At 42.9% G+C, this 18,204-nt stretch overlaps 2 protein-coding genes across 3 annotated transcripts; both read right to left on the bottom strand.

Annotated features, from left to right (window-relative positions):
* Positions 1–81: 81 nt before the first annotated feature.
* Positions 82–11,735, bottom strand: jade3 (jade family PHD finger 3). The gene is made up of 12 exons (XM_061077910.1): positions 11,600–11,735; positions 9,100–9,175; positions 8,646–8,705; positions 8,468–8,550; positions 8,205–8,362; positions 7,925–8,115; positions 7,526–7,737; positions 6,312–6,479; positions 6,088–6,204; positions 5,076–5,534; positions 3,243–3,360; positions 82–3,146 (listed from the first exon to the last, which is right to left on the bottom strand). Exons 3-12 carry the CDS (start codon positions 8,692–8,694, stop codon positions 2,356–2,358), a joined length of 2,346 nt encoding a protein of 781 aa, XP_060933893.1. The 5' UTR covers positions 8,695–8,705; positions 9,100–9,175; positions 11,600–11,735; the 3' UTR covers positions 82–2,355.
* Positions 11,736–13,032: 1,297 nt separating this feature from the next.
* Positions 13,033–18,204, bottom strand: rp2 (RP2 activator of ARL3 GTPase). Of its 2 annotated transcripts, none has more exons than XM_061077672.1 (5): positions 17,934–18,204; positions 15,603–16,271; positions 14,848–14,962; positions 13,996–14,081; positions 13,033–13,904 (listed from the first exon to the last, which is right to left on the bottom strand). In XM_061077672.1, the coding sequence occupies exons 1-5, from the start codon at positions 18,093–18,095 to the stop codon at positions 13,821–13,823; spliced, it is 1,116 nt and encodes a 371-aa protein (XP_060933655.1). In that variant the 5' UTR covers positions 18,096–18,204; the 3' UTR covers positions 13,033–13,820. The 2 variants fall into 2 exon arrangements, with proteins under 2 accessions (XP_060933655.1, XP_060933656.1); XM_061077673.1 differs by having other exon boundaries at positions 17,882–17,939.

Here is an 18,204-nt window from a genome sequence, read left to right as displayed (position 1 = left end):
TTCTGAACAAAGCCACTTTCATAAAATTCATCTATTTACACAAAGAACACAATTATTTAATCAACATTTTATTTGAAAACTTTACCTTCCAAAGGAGAAACATAACATTGCATGTTCAAATGCATGTGGGCCATTATTTTTGGGTAAAAAATGTGTTGGATGTGTTGAATTGTGCACCTGTTTTACATTGACAATCCACATCAGTCTTGACTGTTTGTTTTGAGAAGGTGAACTGAACAAAAATGCATTGACAGTGTTAGTTGATGCTACACAGGAGGTAAGTCACTCAAACACACACAATGCAGTTGTGAAATGATTACATAGCGTAGGTCAGAGCTGAAAACCATGTTTCACTTCAGCATATAAAGTTTCTGGTTTACGGAACAAGTAGTGTGTCTACTTCTGGAAACGTTCACTGGCATGAACCTCCCTGCTCTCAGTTAGTGTTAGAGGTGAGGAAACCGATTCAGTTTCACCTACTTCCTCTTCCCTCATTTGAGAAGGTGATTTTACTCAACCTTGTTCTGAATGGAACCTCAGGTGTAACACCCACTTTGCAACTGTTTATTTCAACTGTGTTTATTGGTGTATTTGAAAAAATATATAATTACACCTGAATTATGCTACGTGAATACTGCAGCTGGGTTCCAAACAAATACCACAATTGTTTTTGTGAAATATGCTAACAGTCTTTTATTCTGTCATAGTTATGGTGTTGAATTATATTACATAACCAGACCTCCCTGCACCCATGATCACTCTGCTGTAATTCTTATTGCCAAAATGGTTAAGATCATTGTGAGATCAAAGTGACCTTTGACAAATAAATACTGAACCTCTCTCATCCTGGAGTCCAAGTGAACATTTGTGCCAAATTAGAGGAAGTTACACCATGGCGAACCTGAGATATTGTGTTCACAACAATGGGTTTGAGGGTTGGACAAAATGGAAACTTGTCTCCACAGCTGTCGTTTGCATGGAGGCATAAGGACTGGTATTCGTTCTTCATCTATACAGCTTCTACTTTTGTGAGTTCTGAGGGAGCTGGAGCCAATCGCAGCTGAGATTGGACGAGATGCAGGATTCACCCTGACGTACACCATGGACAGGTCCCCAGAGCGTCACAGGGCCGACATACAGAGGCAAACAACCATTCACCCCATACCTTCAGTCAAAGTACAGTCTCCAGTTAACCTAAGCTACACCTGTATGTGTTTGGGAGGGGGATTGTGGGAGGAAGCTGAAGTTTCCGGATTAATCCAATGTGACCCCAGTTTCTTGCTGTGAAGCAGTAGTGTTAACCGCCGCACCCCCATGCTGCCCTGTGTGATCACATGTCCTCTTTAAATCATAGTTTGGTCAACTTTTACAATGTTTGTTATTTAGGCAGTTTTTGTACAGCTGTTTTTATAACGTCACGGCTGCTTTAGAGACGTTCGGCTTTTTTTATTAAATAAAATAAAGTTTTTTGTATTAAAAATTGGTTCATATTTGGCAAGCTCCTCAATTTTCAATAAAAATAAAACAGCTGTTATAAAGACTGACCATGTTACTATCTGAGGAAAGAGCTGTATTCAGTCTTTGCCCTTATGCATCCCGTTTCAAGTCATTCCCGATGGATGTAGTTATATTTTCTGGCATTTTCTCCCTTATGGGCAAGAACCTGATTGTTTAACCACCTGCAAAAACTGAAGGTCCTCACTGTGGGAAAGTGTAATCCTACACAAAAGGCATTCATGTTTTAGAATTACATGACTCCACTATTTGACGATGGTAAAAACCACCATGTCAGTCACCTTTGAGGAAAGCAATGGAAACAGGTGGAGTAGATGCTGGAGTTCTCTACAGGATTCCCATTAGCCGTTTCAGTTTTAATATCTGGCCACAGTGACAGTGAAGGATCAATTAAGTGGAACATGTGTTTCAGTTACACAACATTTACATCCCAATTTGAACAATGTATGTACAACAGTTTTTTTTTTTCAAAGGCAGATTGAACCTGTGTACAGGGGAACAGGGCTGTTTAATACAAAATGTGATGCTGGCCACAAACAAAAAGGCAAGCATGATAATCTCAGAAGACAGATTTGTTCCTGTTAAATCAATACTGTAACAGCTACGCTTCTCCGTGAACTCTACTGGGCCGCTATCAACGACAACACCCGTCAAACATCTTCTGGTTCGTGTGAACAGCAACGTGAGCGCTGGGTCTTGGTCTGGTCCCTGATTGAAATGTGTTCAGAGAGGCAGCCTGGCACTTAGGAAGTCTGCCAGAGGGTCAGGAGACATCAGTGGCAGTGAGAAGAGTAAAAAAAAAACTACGACAATAACAAAAAAAGAAAGAAAATACAGCTGTCACCTTTGCATGGGGTGTCGGGAGCCCAGCGACTGTTTCCCCCGACTGACCCCTTCCCTTGGAGTGTCAACCTGCCGTGGGTGCCGCCCTTTGGCCTCTGGCTCTGAGTCACTGAGCTCCAGGTCGGGACAGTATCCGTCACTGTCCTGGTACGATCGCGCGCTTTTCACCTTGTGTTCAGTCACGGGTTTCGCCCACAGTCTCTCCTTGGCAGACACTTTGCGGGACAGTTTGTCAGAGGCCCTCAGGTCCTCTGTGGTCCGTACCAGGTTAATGGTCGCCTCTTTGAATGACCTGCCGAAGTGCTCGATGGCAGACTTGCGAAAGCTGCCCTTGTCGTTTGCGGTGTCCTGGTGAATGGGAGTCTGGCAGGAGCTGTCCCTCTGAGCCGCAAACTTCTCTAGGCGGCCGTTAGCCTTTGCTCGGTCTTGGTCCAGCTTGCCGTTGCTGTGGGACGAGTGGCCGTGCAGTGCAGCGTGTAGGGATAGCGGTTTGCCGGTTGGTTTAACAGGCAGTGTCGGGATGATGGAGTGGCTCGAGGAAGCCAGTCGGCCAATGGATCGCTCGTCTCGCCGAACACGGCCGTGCATTTGAGGTTTCCCCTGACCAAGCCCCTCACCTGTGTATTCTGAAACATTACCCCTATTGTCCGGACACAGTGGCCCATTACCAGATTTGGAACTGCTATTTCCATTTCCAAGATTTGAAGCTTTGGGCATTTTAAGCTTTAGAGTAATCCGCGGAGGAGGACGGAACAGTGTACTCTCCACTGGGAATGAAGCAGGAAGGCCTTGGGATGAAGGGAGACACAACATTGCAGGTCAGCTATTGGCGATCACAACATCAAGTGACCAAACAGATAACTATAACAAAAGAGGCATCTCACCCGCAGACTGCTCCTGGTTCATTAGCTGCAGATGCAAGTTAAACATCTGCTCCTGGGATTTACTCTGCAGCAGCTTCAGCTTCTCCCGCCGACTCACCATGTAACACAGATTCCTCACCTGCAGAACACGGACATGACGGTGTGTCAGGTAAAAAGGTTCATCACACATGTTCATCATTTAATTTCCTTTTGTTTTTTTTACTAGTACTGAAATGGTTAATTGATTTAATAAATTCAAATTAAATAGCTGGCAACTAATTTCATGAACAATTAGTCGGGTCTGCTATGATGCACAGCACACACAGAGGCAACGTCCCCTGAGGTGGGGGGGTAGTAAACCAGCCAATCCCGTGCCTTGTGAAGCTCACATTACGACGCCTTCTCTTCCCACAAGTAAGTGTTTGAAAAATGGTACAGCAGCACATCATCATTATATGAACCTGAAGAGAAAACTGTGAGAACCTCTCCTCCTCCTCCCTTCATAACAACTTTACGGTTCATACCACAGTGATGTTGTGTGGCGGTTTTTACTCTCTTAAGAGTTTATAACGCCCTATGAAAACATTTATCTGGTTTTCAGATTTAGTTTTACAACTTTGAGTTTGGTGATAGAATATAAGCTATAATTCTGTGTCATAATTAGGGTTGCAAGGGGGGCGGAAAGTTTCCGGTAAATTTCGGGAACTTTCCATTGGAAGTTAAGCTCGGGAATTTTGGGAATTTTGAAAAAAAAAAAACTTCGCAAATTAAACTTCTTTTTTTTTTTTTAATTCTTCCATCACATGCACAGATAACTCCCAGCATCCTGCTCACTACAGCAGGGCTATTGAGGCCTGCTGTAGTGTGCAGGAATAGTCAGGTAAGTTTCAATGATATAACTGGGGAAAATATATTAGCATGCTGATTGAGGATTGTTCATCTGTTCATCTAGCCTATTTCCATTCATCGATTGTAAAATATTTTTACAGACGATTCCAATTGTTTGGCTAACTATTTATATCTCTTGCATTGCATTAGTGTTTTTTTACAAACTTTTTTCTCATCTTACTCTACAGAACAATGCCAAGTGTACCATCTCATGTGTGGAGACATTTCACCCCATCCAATGTAGAAGGAAAGGCTGTATACATTTGCAAATACTGTGCAAAGACCTATGTTAAGAATGACACAACGATGCAGAGGCGTATAGTCAAGTGCCCAAAGTTTCCTCAGGGCTCAAATCAGCCTATGACAAAACAAAATGCTTATATTTATGTCTGTATATGACAAGGTAAATACAGTTAGTATAAATTAGCCACAACATTTCCAGTTTATTCCCTTAAATTCCCGTTGATTCCCGTATATTCCCGATGATTCCCATGGAGAGTTTCCAACTTTGAAAATTACCGGAACTTTGCAACCCTAGTCATAATACACTAATTTGATTTGTAGCATCAGAAATCAGCTCTGGAAATTCATTTATTCAGTTTATGAGTCTGAGCAAAACAGACTCTTTAAGCTGTTTAGTGCACTGTGGCTGTATGGAGAGATTTCTGCCATGTATATATTTATCAATAACAATGACAAAATATATAGAATATGCAAACTCTATTGCTCAGGAACTACCATAGTAAAATGTGATTTCGGAGTTAATAGAATAAAACGTGAATTCAAGCACATAATCTGTCAGCCTCCTTGAAAAAAGCCCATTAGGAATAAGCAAACTATAGGATGAATAAAACTAAGACAACAAATACAGTGTGAACAGAGAAATGTCCTAGACTAAGCAGAAAAAAAAACTGAGACTCAGCACTCCAGAGTACAACACACTGCAGTGAGAAATAAAGCACCCACCCTCTCTAAATCCTGTCGCAAGTGCATGAACATCCGCATGCGTGTATGGATGCTGTCCTCCTGAGGCTGCAGCACCAGGTTCTCCTCCTCTTCTTTAGGGGGCAGCAGAGCTTTGTTAAAGCTCCCTTTCCTCTTCAGTTTCCAGTAATGGTAGATGAAGTCCACCAAGCGCTGAGAGAGCCCGAGGGCCCGCGCCAGCTCGTCCGGCTGGATCAGACTGAAAAACTCCTCCTCCAGCTCATGTAGTCTCTGCGCCCGCTGGCCCACCTTCACCACCTCTATGGGGGGTTTGGAGCGGGCCGGGCTCAGGCTGGCCTCCCCGGGTTTGGATTTGCTGTGCTTGAGGCAGAACGACTTGAACTTGACTTCATCCCCTTCGTCTAAGATGGTCTTCATCTCCAGGCTGTGCTCAAAGGCACATGTCACATGGAAGGGAGTGGTGCAGTTCTTTACAGAGCACTGCGAGTGGAGGGGACATAATGGTTATTTAAAGAAAACCAATGTTCCTTTCATTACTCGAGTTACCATGATTTGGTTTGTAATTGTTCGTATATGTTGGAAGTTTGGACATCTTGTTATTCTTAAAAAAAGTTTTGCAATGAAACTCTAAACAAGATATAGTGTAGAAATTAGATGGAGAAAAGTAAAAATGCACAAGTTTTGTTTACACATGTTTACATGGATATTTGGATACCTGTTTTCCACTGTATTTGAATGTATTGCTACGGCTGCAATGTCCTCAAAGGATTAAGCAACTAACTTCTTGGAGAAGTGGAATTTTTTGAAAGGCTTACTTTTTTTTACTATAAGTATGAGTTTCAGGCAGCCTGTTAAGTGTTATTTACACTTTGCACACAGCCAGTATTAAAACCAAGTAAGTGGCCACCACCACCAGCTGCTCCCACAGAGAAACCACGGCTGGCAGCATAGAAAACTTACTTACAGCTCCGTTAAAGTTTACATTTACTGTGTTGTTCTTGTAACACCAATGAATGCGCATATTCACACTCACCTGGATGCATGCACCGGTCTTCAGTTTACACAGACTGCAGATGAGAGACCAGCGGCTGGGTGGGATGTGGGAGACTTTGGTGATGGGCTCCATCCTCTCAGGACACGCAATGCTCACCTGCAGGGCAGCAAAACATTCAGTGTGGTATGAGACTGTTGACAGGGTTATTAATGTAAAACTGTTTAGTGAGGTCAAGAGGTAGCGCAGAGGTGAGGCGCGTTTACCTCTGGTATCCACAGGGCACAGCTCACATGTGCCCACTTGGTGCCGGCACGTGTTGCCTTCATGGCGCCGCCCTTCTGGGGACACAGAAGGCACTGCGGGTCGATGCCGAGGACGCACGTCCTACACAGCCAGTTTCCAACGGGCACTTTGACGATGCCGTAACAGGCCTGAGGAGCGAAGAGCAGGTTAGAACATTATGTGATTGACACATTCCCTGACAACACAATAAACCAATAACCATTTGGTACCAACAGATGAATAAATACTCTTAGATTTAGGTACTAACAATCATTGTTTTTCCTTTTAATGTCTGCTTTACTGCAATGGAGTAGTGCACGGGGTAAACAGTATGGCCCTGGTCAGGCTCCAGTATTTCCAGACTCCAGCAGCCAGGGTTATCATTTATACCAAGCCCATCATCACTAGCCTCCGGTCAAGTCCTGCATCGTGTACAAACTCCTCCTCCTCACTTATAACTCCCTCAATACACTTGCCCCCTGCCCCCGGGCCTGTCTGATCCTGCATCCCTTTACAGTAGTTCATCCTGGACCACACTGTCCTCTATCCCCAGCACCAGCCCGTGAACTGATGGTGACACGACAGCACCACCCTCCAAACTCTTCTTAAACAAAAACTTTTAAAACTCTTCAAAAATATTCACAAAGGCTTTGGCCACAAGATTAAAATATGTGCAGCGTGCACTACTGACGCCTTTCACCTTGCACTACTAACTTCATTTTCTTGTCCTGGTTTGTTTTATTTATTAAGTTCTTTGTTTGCCTTATTCTGTAAAGTGACTGTGGTTATGTTGAATATAAATCCAAATTCATAGAGCACGGTGGAGGTAGCATTAAGCTAATTCTAACATAATTAAGACCTTCCTAAACATATTTAAGACAAAGTACAAAACATTTTAACATATTTCAGACTAAAGGCCAATGTTTCTGATTATTGAATTGTAGAGTTTATAACATTTTTAAGTCCCAACGAAACTATCTAGCTAGAAAATGTATATGCTCCGATATACAAGGATGTCTGGTTTTGTGTGTGTTTGGTATTTTTTAACATATTTTTAGCAGGCCTCTCGCCCACTCTTGAATACAATGACAGTAGTGACTGGACAAATATACATTCTGATAATAACGGATCAATCAAGTGACCGAACATGGAGCTCCCGTGCGGCCTGAGTGCTGAAAGGTGTTCTCATATTTACCTGGTGCACACAGATGTTGCACTTGTCACAGAACACCATGTCATTCCCCTCTTCGCTGTCCGGGGAGCGGCACACGTCGCAGATAACGTCCTCGTCGTACTCAATCCCCAGACCCTCCACTGTCTCGATGGCGTGTTTCATGTTGCCATGGCACTGCCTCTCCAGGGCTTCCATGGTGCGCTCCATCGTCAGCTCATCTATGGGTTCCTCCCCTGGGAGAAACAGAGAGACGAAGCTCCACATGGTCAGAGAAAGCCTAGACTGTAAGAACACCATGATTCCAAATCTTAAAGCTCTTATTTGTGTCTCAGGGGGACAGATGTCCGCTGTTGTAGATGTGATCTATCACCGGGTGGTGAATTTTAAGATGGATTATCCCTTTACAATCCAGCTCCTTACCCATGCGGTCCAGCTCTCGGTTGAGTGCGTGCAGCCAGTGAAGGTCCATGTCATCCAGATCGTAGCGACACATGGCCTCTGCCAGCTCCTTGATGTTGACATAACCTGGTTCAGTTGACTCCTGACAAGAGCACTGAATGTACTTCCTCTGGTGGGTGTACAGGACTTCCTTGGGCTTCTCCACAACAATCCTGAGCACAGACAACACATTGCAAATCTGTCAGAACTGCAAGGATCTTCAAACAGTGATATATAGTGTTTGTTAACAGTCAGTGTTTACCTGACGGACGGCTCTGGGATGGTGTCCGGACTTGCTGGCACCTGGACTCCCTTCTCCCACTCCTGCTTCCAGGTGTCTGCCAGCAGGTAGTAGTCCTCTGGGGAGACATGGTGCGAGTCTGGCAGCTTCATGGCACTAATCAGGTCTTTTCTGAACACCTTTGGGAGAGGGAAGGGGACGCGGGGCGGCACACAGTCAGTCCAACACTGGCCTTTACATTTAACAAACCCAGTATGCAGTGCTCGTTGTCGATGGCAACTTACTTCAGCCGGTTTCTTCGGGTTGGAGACGGGGGTTTCAGGTTTGCCGCCATACTTGTTGGAAGAGCAGAAGGAGGTTGATGGACCTAAATGAAGAAAAAGAGATTTGATCAAATTGCAGAGGAGAAAACAAAATACAGTCCAGTTCAGGCAGTGGGGTCTCGAGGGGCAAATTACTCACTCTCATTGTCAGAGCTGTCGCTGCTGCTTGAGGACCTGAGACGTTTCATCCTGTAACATCCTGCAGAAGAGATGACAGACTTTAGACATGGTTCAAAAGAAGGTATGGATGGTATGAGATGATTTGTTCAGTTCAAGTAAAGCCGTTTTCAGACATGAGCTCTGAAATTTTTTCACGTTTGAATAACGCAGGAGGAGATTATGGGTCAGTCATAATCACAACAACAGGAAAATGTCCATTCTGGCATGGAGTCTGGGCACAGGAGTCAGGACATGACGTTTACATTTTGCTGAGGGAATCAAATGTTTATCTGGAAAATGTCTGGAGCAACTGACTCGGATGTTTGCGCTCTTACATACAGCCCCTCTGGAGAGATGTCCTGAGCTCAGTGTATGTCTGAAAGCATCTTTTTATTTCAAATTGATAAAGAGATGGAGAAAAGATAATTACTCACCATAAATTTCAAGTTGAAAAGCATGCTAGTGGATTCCTCTGATAGAAAATAAACCCTTTACTGCTCAACTTCATTCCTGCAAAGAAGAAATATAAGAGTCACATAAGCAAATATGTTTGCATGTAAACAAGAAGCACGTGTTCTGTCTATATTGTCATATTAGGGTTTGGCCCAAATCATTGCAATAAAACATCCAATATTCTAACCCACTAACAATATTCCTTGGTTGTCTTTCTATTTTGTTTTTCATCTTCACAAGTCCACAGTTTGAACCATGAAGGTTTAAAAGAAATGTAGGAACGTCAACGCGGTGTAGCCCCCAATACAGTTCACTGTTTCAACAGACAGGACATGCCTCACATTCCTCATGAGGACAGGAGGGGTGGGCGAGGGAATAAAGCCAATCCCACTCCCTATCATAGTATAAATAAATGTTTAAGATGTTTGTAGGTGAAAACGTTATGCTATTTTTAAGAACAAGTCACACAGCACAGACACACTGCAGCAAACTGTGTAGCAGTAACCATTAGACCAGGGACCTGCCATTAACAGATGCCTGGTCTGAATACACTGAGCTCTGTGTGATGAACTGAAGACCGCTTTACTCCGAAAATTGACACAATTATATTAAATAGATGCCAATTACTTTCCTGGCAATCAAAACAATCAATATGTTGGCAAATCTATACTTCAGCTTTAATCCAGAGATAATGCAGGACTAGAAAAAACTCATGAGAATTAATATTTAGACAAAACAGAATCAGTGTTCTCAGAACACTTGGGTATGAGAGGATTAGCCTGTCTGCGTTGAAATGACGAACGTGGAGCATCTTGTTAAGTTAAAATATTTACTTATATTATAAGTATCAGGACTTTGCAAGCAATTGTGCAAGAACCTGTGTCTATTCTGAAGAAAGAACCAGAGAGACTTTGAGGAAATTGTCTCAGTTTTGTAGAGGACGAAATGTTAGGTAGTGGTTGACTGGGATCTATGGGCTATTTAAATGAATTTTGTAGTTTTTCCGGAACCAGATAAGATAAGAGTGGGAGACAGGGGATGATGGGTTCTCCTACAACTAAAACTACCCGTGTAATATTACGACTAAACTCGTAATATTATGACAATATTCTAAAATTTCTGATTTCTTTTCTTCAATTTGGGCTCAATACACTTTTGTAGCCTTCGACCCTGGATAATGATTTTTAATCTTCAGGAGGGAACTTGACTTGCTTGTGTTTCTTAAAAGACGTTTAACAGAGATATTATGCAAAAGGACTGTCAAGATAGACAACACCCTACAGTGGTTAAAGACCTGACACCATTTGTCAAGCTGCTTTGAATTATCTCCTGAAGGTCTGTATGTCAGAACGCCAATGTCCAAGTGAGAGGCTCCCGAGTTTCTCCCGACAGTCCCCTAATAAAAACTCTGGATAATATCCAATTTTTTCAAGAGAGCTTTTGGTGATCAGGCCTGACGCCGGTGATATGTGCTATTCACAAAAACACATGATCTGCGCAACGGAAATAATACACAGAACGCAGCAGAGACTTCTGTGTTACTGTTAACGTGTTTGAGCGAATAATCTCTGTGCGACAGGCAACCACCAGAGAAAGTGCAGGCACAATTGTGCGGACATCCTCCGGAGTTCATGTCTGAGACCAGCATTTGCTCATTTTGCAGACCTGGAGGGGCCTGCTCTTGTTACATCTACATTTGGAACCAGGAAAACAAGATATCATCAAAGTGTGATGGGTCTCTTGTCTGTTCAAACTGCATACAGCTGTCATGTACTCAAAACAGGACTTGGATGGTAGAGAGAGTAAAACATGGCAGAGTCAGTTCATCCATGTTGTTGTTACCTGACTAAACCTGATCTGCTCTAAACCTCCATCACCCTGAAGAGAAACCAGACCCTGAGAGTCTGAGATGATGTGGAGCTCAGTGCATGTCTGAGAGCAGCTGTAGTGTGACTGCAGCCTGTGATGTAACATGCACGGAAATGACGTCACAGCGCTCCCAAAAGCGCTGGTTTGAGTTAACGGGATCGTCCACTGTGGTCTCCTGTGTGTTTTATATGGCATGTAATGTGCTATCATGTAGCTGCTAGCGGTGGCTACATTGTTAGCTGCAGCTACACGCAGATTGAGGGCTTTAAATGAACTAACGCCGAGCGGCTGCCCTGCCCAAAGAGTCTGGTTGGCGCCAAACAAACACACACAGGCCTGGAGCGGGCTCCACTGCAGACTGTGGAGAAATCAAACATGGGCGCCACCACCATACAAAGATGTCACTTCCTAGAGGCAGCAGGACGGAGGTTTGAGAAGCTGCTTCACAGTCTCATGTAGAGAGAGCTACCACACACACCAGTGAAAGCAGACAGTGGGGGTAGTGGGAGCAGGAGGCCCCGTGGCCTGGATCAACCATCCAGGGCAGATCCTGGCACAGGGAGCCCCGCTGGACACACACGGGTATATCGTTCACATCCCTCCGTGTCTTACCTCCGGTACACTCGCTGCTGTCCGCCTCGGTCCCGCCACGTCCACCCGCACACACACACACTCTGCACACTGGGTCTCTGCTCCTGGCTCCGGGTTCAATGATGGGTTTTGTGTGTCCCCCTCACTGGGAATCTCCAGAGCTGCGATCTGTCCTCCTCCACCACCACGGCACAACGGCTCTATTGTACCGCGCGTCCCGCCGGGTCCTAAACCCCGCCGAGTTCCCTCCATCCTGGGGACGCTCAATTTGTTCACCGGCGTCCACCTCTATCCACGCACACAGTGGGAACAAAGACAACAATCTAGTCCCAACCAATGAAAACAGGGCGACCAGGGGTGGATTTGTCATCTTATTGTAAAGGCGACATAAACCTTTCTCGTGCAATTCCTAAAGGGAACACACATCTACATATGCAGTGCATAAATAAAAAAGCATAAGGGTCACACCAGGATGTTTAAATAATTATATGATAGAGAAATAAGTTATACAAGTGTTTGTTAGAAGTCCAATCATATATATATATAGGTTCTGCTTCCAAACATGAAAGAGAACCTGTAGTTGTCATAAAAACTCAAAAGGTGTTTTTCTAGGGCCATTCTAGGGTAAAGAAAACATTAAGTACAATTAAGATGAGACACACTAGTGAAAACCTCACTAGCAATATTTATATTCAATTTCTGCCAATAGAACCACTTCACCTAAATCTTACGCACTGAACCTTGACCTGTACTATAGATGATATCCCTGATAAGACTTATTTTATCGAAGAAGCAGATCTCTAAAGTTTGGTAGTGTTTGTTGTAATTATCAATTTTTTTCATGAATGGAGTCTTAATGTATCTACAAAATTATACATGGAATTACACCATGGCAGACATTTTACATGCAGTATAAAAAACAACTGTACCAACCCCCCCTGCCTGCCCCATTAAATGCACCACTGAGGCTGATATATATTTACCACACAGTCATTGTTGTTTTGGTCAGCTGTTGTGATATTTCAGGCCAATTTTTAGCTTTACCTACATCTGCAACGTGCTGAATGTGTTCTGTCCTTGATAAACGATTAGACGACAAGCCCCCAGCACAGACTGGGCGAGGTCAAGCTGCAGGCTGTGCAACCTGGAATGTTTGTAGCGAGTCAAACGTTGAAATGTTGCTGAAAATATGTGGAAGTCAAATAGCTGAAGTGAAAGATGCAAAACTGTGATACACTGGAAAAGACCGCATTTGTTAATTCAAGATTCCATGACTCACACTTCACGTTTAAAAATGCTCAAATCTTTAAGCAGTTGGCTTCTATTGCAACATAGAGGAAACTTTATATCTAATCTGGTGAGTGAAGATCCTAACGCCTAAAGCCAGAAATACAGTAATGTACAATTAGACATGCAGTGACTGGAGTAACTCAGAAAGACAGATTGACTATATATTGAGTCTACAACCATTATGACAGATTTATTTCATACATAACAGAACTGAAGTCGTCATGAGGACACTTTTACTAAAAATGTCAATGGAGAACATTAAATTGTTTCTATACAAAAACATTGAGTAGAGTATAAAACAAATGTTACAAATATTTTTTTTCTAAACTAATAACATAAGTTGCCTACATCAAAACTCAGCATTTATACATCTTTAACATAACTCATTCAATTGATCTGAATTCAAGATACACTCAAGCTCTTCAAAGTTCAGCTTTGGCCTTCTCACCAAATAGCGAGTTTCAAATGTACACACCTTCAACAGAGAAAAGTTCACAATCTAAACCATATACACAAATTAATCCTTACAGGAAATAAAAACATTTTTTATTATTACAAATATTTTCCCTCAGGCTTGTGCTCATGTTTTTGTAACTGCGTCAACGGTTGAAGAAGGTAATGAAAAAAACAATTGCTTTAAATTAAATGAATCCGATTTACAGCAAAGAACTACATTCACAATCGATAAAAGCAACAGGCTTATCAAATACATTCAAAGAAATATAAATATTCACAGCACTCGTAGCAACTAATGGATATTAAGTGGTTTACAGCAAATCATTTTGGATGATAGAGACTGAATCTAGTCCTTAATAATTACCATTCCTACCTATCATTTTTAAAAGAGGCAAATAGTTCCAACACCACTGGCATTCAACCAGATCTGGGCGGCAGGTGGATAAGAAAATAAGATTCAGAGAATGACAAGCAGTTTGTTCAATATTTCTATAATTCACAAGCCCATCTGCATGTCTGCAAAATTGAAGAAGTTGTCCACATCTCGAGAGGATGTGTTTTTGTTATCAGACACAAAAACCTGTGGGGGAAAAAGAAACACAACTTACTCTAAGCTCTTGAAAATATTTGTAACCGGTAAAAGACAGATGCCACAACCAAAGTGTAATTACCTTGGTGCCATTGAACATTTCATTTGCGATGTTCTTGCAGGCTTCCACAACTCCGTCACCATTTAGCTCCAGGGCAATCACAGGGCCTTTTGTGGTGAGAAATGAAAGTCAAAACCCTACAGCACAACAACAGTGCAGCAACCACAACTCTACAGTTACCTTCATACTAAAGCTAAATACAGGTCACCCTCCTCTTTGCAAAAGTCCAGTTACATTGACACACACTTTGGTTATGAAACAGTAACCGCCTACCAGGGAAATGGGGATCGTTAACAATTCCAGTCCTCATAAACATATATGCAAATACTGATTCAACTGATTTCAGCAGTGTTTTCCAAATGGGTACTGGGAAACTGGTAGTCAGCAGTATTAATAATCATGTGAGTGTGTTGCAATGGCTCTATTTAAGGCATTTTAAGACATGCTGTGGATGTGTCAATGTGTTCTGCTTTAATATGTGCTACATCCTTTAAGATAATGCATTTCCTGCGGAAGATTTGGTGTAAATGACGAATTGCTGAAAGGCTTTGCTGCTACGAGCTGCAGAATAATAAAAGGTAACCATGTTACACCTCCTAGATGCAAGAAATGTGATATGACAACTATATAAGCCTACAATACTTATCGCAGAATAAGCTGAATGTTTCAAAAACTATGAGGAGTTGATATAATAAAATCAGATCAGGAATGACCTGAACAAGATGAAAGTTTGAATGTTGTTGAAAAATGCTGAGGTTTTTCTTAACTGAAACGGACTACAAATTTGAACCAAAAAATGTACACAGATAGAGAAGTAATAACGAAAGAGGAAAACCACAGAGTGGCCGCTGTGCCAGCATTCACACTAATTACCTTTGGTGATCCACTCCACGAGATCCTCTGCACTGTGTTGGAAGACTCTTTTCACGTCTTCAGGTCGCATTGAGACTTCCTTTGTCTGGATCAGCACAAAACCTTTAGTAGACACCTGTTCCAATTAGATTTTAGAAAGGGAGGTTATATAACAAAGGTTGTAGTGAACCAGTGACAATTACATGCAGATTCCACATGTAACTCCAGTCTCAGGCTTAAGTGACGGAGTAATGCATATTTTGACAAGAGCAAGCAAATAACTAAAATACTTGAGTAGCATGCAGCCATCTTAGCAAGTTAGCTAAAAAAAGGAAAACACATTACTCTGAACACTGAGATAATACTGAGCACATAAAAAAGATTCATGTTTACACATACCTGATTGGATTTGACAGATAACCATCTTCAGATTGAGATGAATCCACGACCAATGGCAGTAAAGCTTGATAAGATTTCCTCACTATTTAACTTCATTTATGATTCTGTGGTAAACTTCTGTTCCTTTTACAATGCTGCAAGTGTGATGTGTTGTTTTCTTTTGATTTGCTCAACAAACTTTTCAACATGACTGACTTTACCTAAACCTGTCTTATTATTAGTAAGTAATCTCTTAAACTCTGGGTGGTGCTCCTGGTGACAGGCATACAGCCACCACCCTTTTACCTCTCACTCTCAAATACAAATAAAGACTTCCCCATTTAAACAACACCTCACAATCAGGTGTTAAATAATACAAAACTTCCTCACTCTCTCACCTCATCGATCAGTTTGCGGGAATTTGCAGTGCTGTACTCCCCAGCGAAGAAGACAAAGAGGCAGGACTCTTCACTGTCCTTACGTCTCCCTCCCTTTGTCAAAGGCACAATGCTGCGAGCGGGGTCACCGGAGATTCGCACGGATTTGAACTCAGACTCGGTATCTGGTGCTGGTACAAAATCCAGAACCGCTGAAGCCTCTGGCAACAGGCTCCAGTTGTTCTCGCCGGACACTGGCGTGAAGTCGTGGATGTTGCTCCAGTTGTTGTTGAATATGCTGAGCCCGGCGTCCTTGAAGTGGAAGGCCAGCTCCGGATAGAAATACTGAAAGCAGCCAAACTTCATGCCTGTGGACGACTCGATGATGGGCTGAGTGGCACAGCACAAGAAAACCTCCATCTTTTTACAGTCCCGTGTGCGAAACTGCTGACAGGCCACCACGCACTTGATGTCTTTACAGTCTCTGAAAAACACGCTGCCCTTGATAGGTCCGAGAAAAATGCGGCAGTTGACACAGTCATCGATGGTGATAGTCGCTGAGTGGTCAAACACGTATATGTTGCAGTTCTCACACTCTTGGATGACAAACTGTTGCCCATTTAGTTTGTCAGGGAGACGGCCCACTGTGACATCTTTGAGCCCTGTCAGCATGTAGTCCTTGGGATCAACCTATGTGAAGAGAAAAGTGACCGGATGAGTATTTAAACAATATATTTTGAGATGAACATCATTTCTGGTCTACACCACAATACACCTTATTGCCAAGAACTCTTGAATCCCCCATGTTGATATCTTCATCGGTGTCTTGTGTAAGGCACAATCTTTTCTTCTTGAGATGTCTTTTTTATTTTTTCAGTTTTGCATCTGCTGCGTAAGAACCGTCCTCGTTGTGCCAACAAAGTGGGGAATTCCCTGGTTAATATGCCACTGAATTCTCAGATGGGCTCATTTGGAGACTCTGCAGAGAATTTACAGGAAGGATCAACTCTGGAGATGGTTTGGAGCAACTGACTGGGACATTTGCTTTTTCTATCTGGAGATCAATGAATGTCTGAAAGCGGCTTTAGAGATAGACAACATTTCTGACACACTTGTATCTGAAAGATTTCCACCTCTATCATCCAACTCTACTTTTTCATGAAACATTGAACATGTAAGCTTTTAAGACACCAATGATGAATTTTTGATCCTTCATAAAACTGTTAGGCTTTCCATATATGAGTATTATTTACCAAGCAACGGTAAAACGACATGGCCAAAAATTGTATCTAAATGAAAATGTTGATATGGGTTGATTGTCGATAACTATTACCACGATAAATTAGATATTTAACCCTGTTAAGATGCAGGTCATGTGGTTCAAGTTTCAAATTCAAGTTTTATTTAACATGTGTATGTGAACACAAGGTAAACGATGCAATAAAATGTTCTGGACAAGAAGGACAGGTCAGCTCAGCAGAGCAATAATTGAATCTAAATTAAAATAGTAAAATAAGCTTAATATAAAAAAGTCACATACAACACTAAAACTATCTACAGGATGCAGTGTAAGATTTGAGGACGCAAACGAAGGAACCAAAGTGATAACTGTAAACTGTAAGCGTTAATTATTGCAAACAAGTTATTGAGCTATGCTGTGACTGACATGGAGGAGTATTTCAAAAGTGCAACAAGCAATGAGTCAAAACGGAAGTTGAACCACCGCTCGGTTAACGCCTGTGAGTGCGGTCAGCTGTACAACAGCGAGCTACACAACATTGTGTAGTAATCCGATAACGAGATAACTCTGGACACGAAATGTGAGGGAGAGCCAGGGAGCGGGCGCTGAGCCTCAAACTCAGGGGTCGTCAACACACAACGAGCCTCGGGTGCATCCCCTGGCTCTGGAGGGAACATGGAAGTGAATGTGTCGTGATACTGCGCAGTCAATCTCAGCTGGGGGGGGGGGGGGGGGTATCTATGCAGCGCCGAGGGAAATGGTCAGAAACACCTACATCGACATTATTGAATGCTACAGGTGGGTCGGTGACACCCGGGAACAACCACGGCGCAGGGCAGCGTCCATTGAATTATGTCTCATTTAATAGTAACCTAAATGTTCATGTAGCTGCAAGTTAAAGGTGTAAAAGAAGTTAGCGAACAGTGGAAGACGAGTATCAGCTACCTGGAAGCGAGTTAGAGCTCAGGTTAAAGGCTGTTGAGCTAAACAGAAAACCAAGAGTTAGCATCTAAAACCAGAGTTAGCATCTAAAACCAGAGTTAGCATCTAAAGCCAGCACCTGCCACAGCCCTCCCAGTAGTGATTTCCTGCTCCAGTGAGCTCGGGGATACCTTCTCTCTCTTGTCCCAGCTGTACTGCTTCGGGGGCTCGTCGGTGTTGTTGCCAAGGGGAACCGCGTTGCCCGTCGTCGTGGTGTCGACGGTGGTAGTTGTCGGCGTCAGATCCTCTTTATCCGACTTCCTTTTGGACTTCTTGGAGAAGAAACACCCCATGTTGACTCGTACCGCGGCGACCAGCTGAGGAGCGTTCTCTCGCCGTGACGTTTGCTCCGTGAACGCGAGAAATGTGGCACTGAAGCTTCTGAGCACTTCAGGAGACCAG

Source organism: Limanda limanda, chromosome 9, assembly GCF_963576545.1.
Source record: "Limanda limanda chromosome 9, fLimLim1.1, whole genome shotgun sequence".
NCBI lineage: Eukaryota > Metazoa > Chordata > Actinopteri > Pleuronectiformes > Pleuronectidae > Limanda > Limanda limanda.
This window is presented reverse-complemented; position numbering and strand designations above follow the sequence as displayed.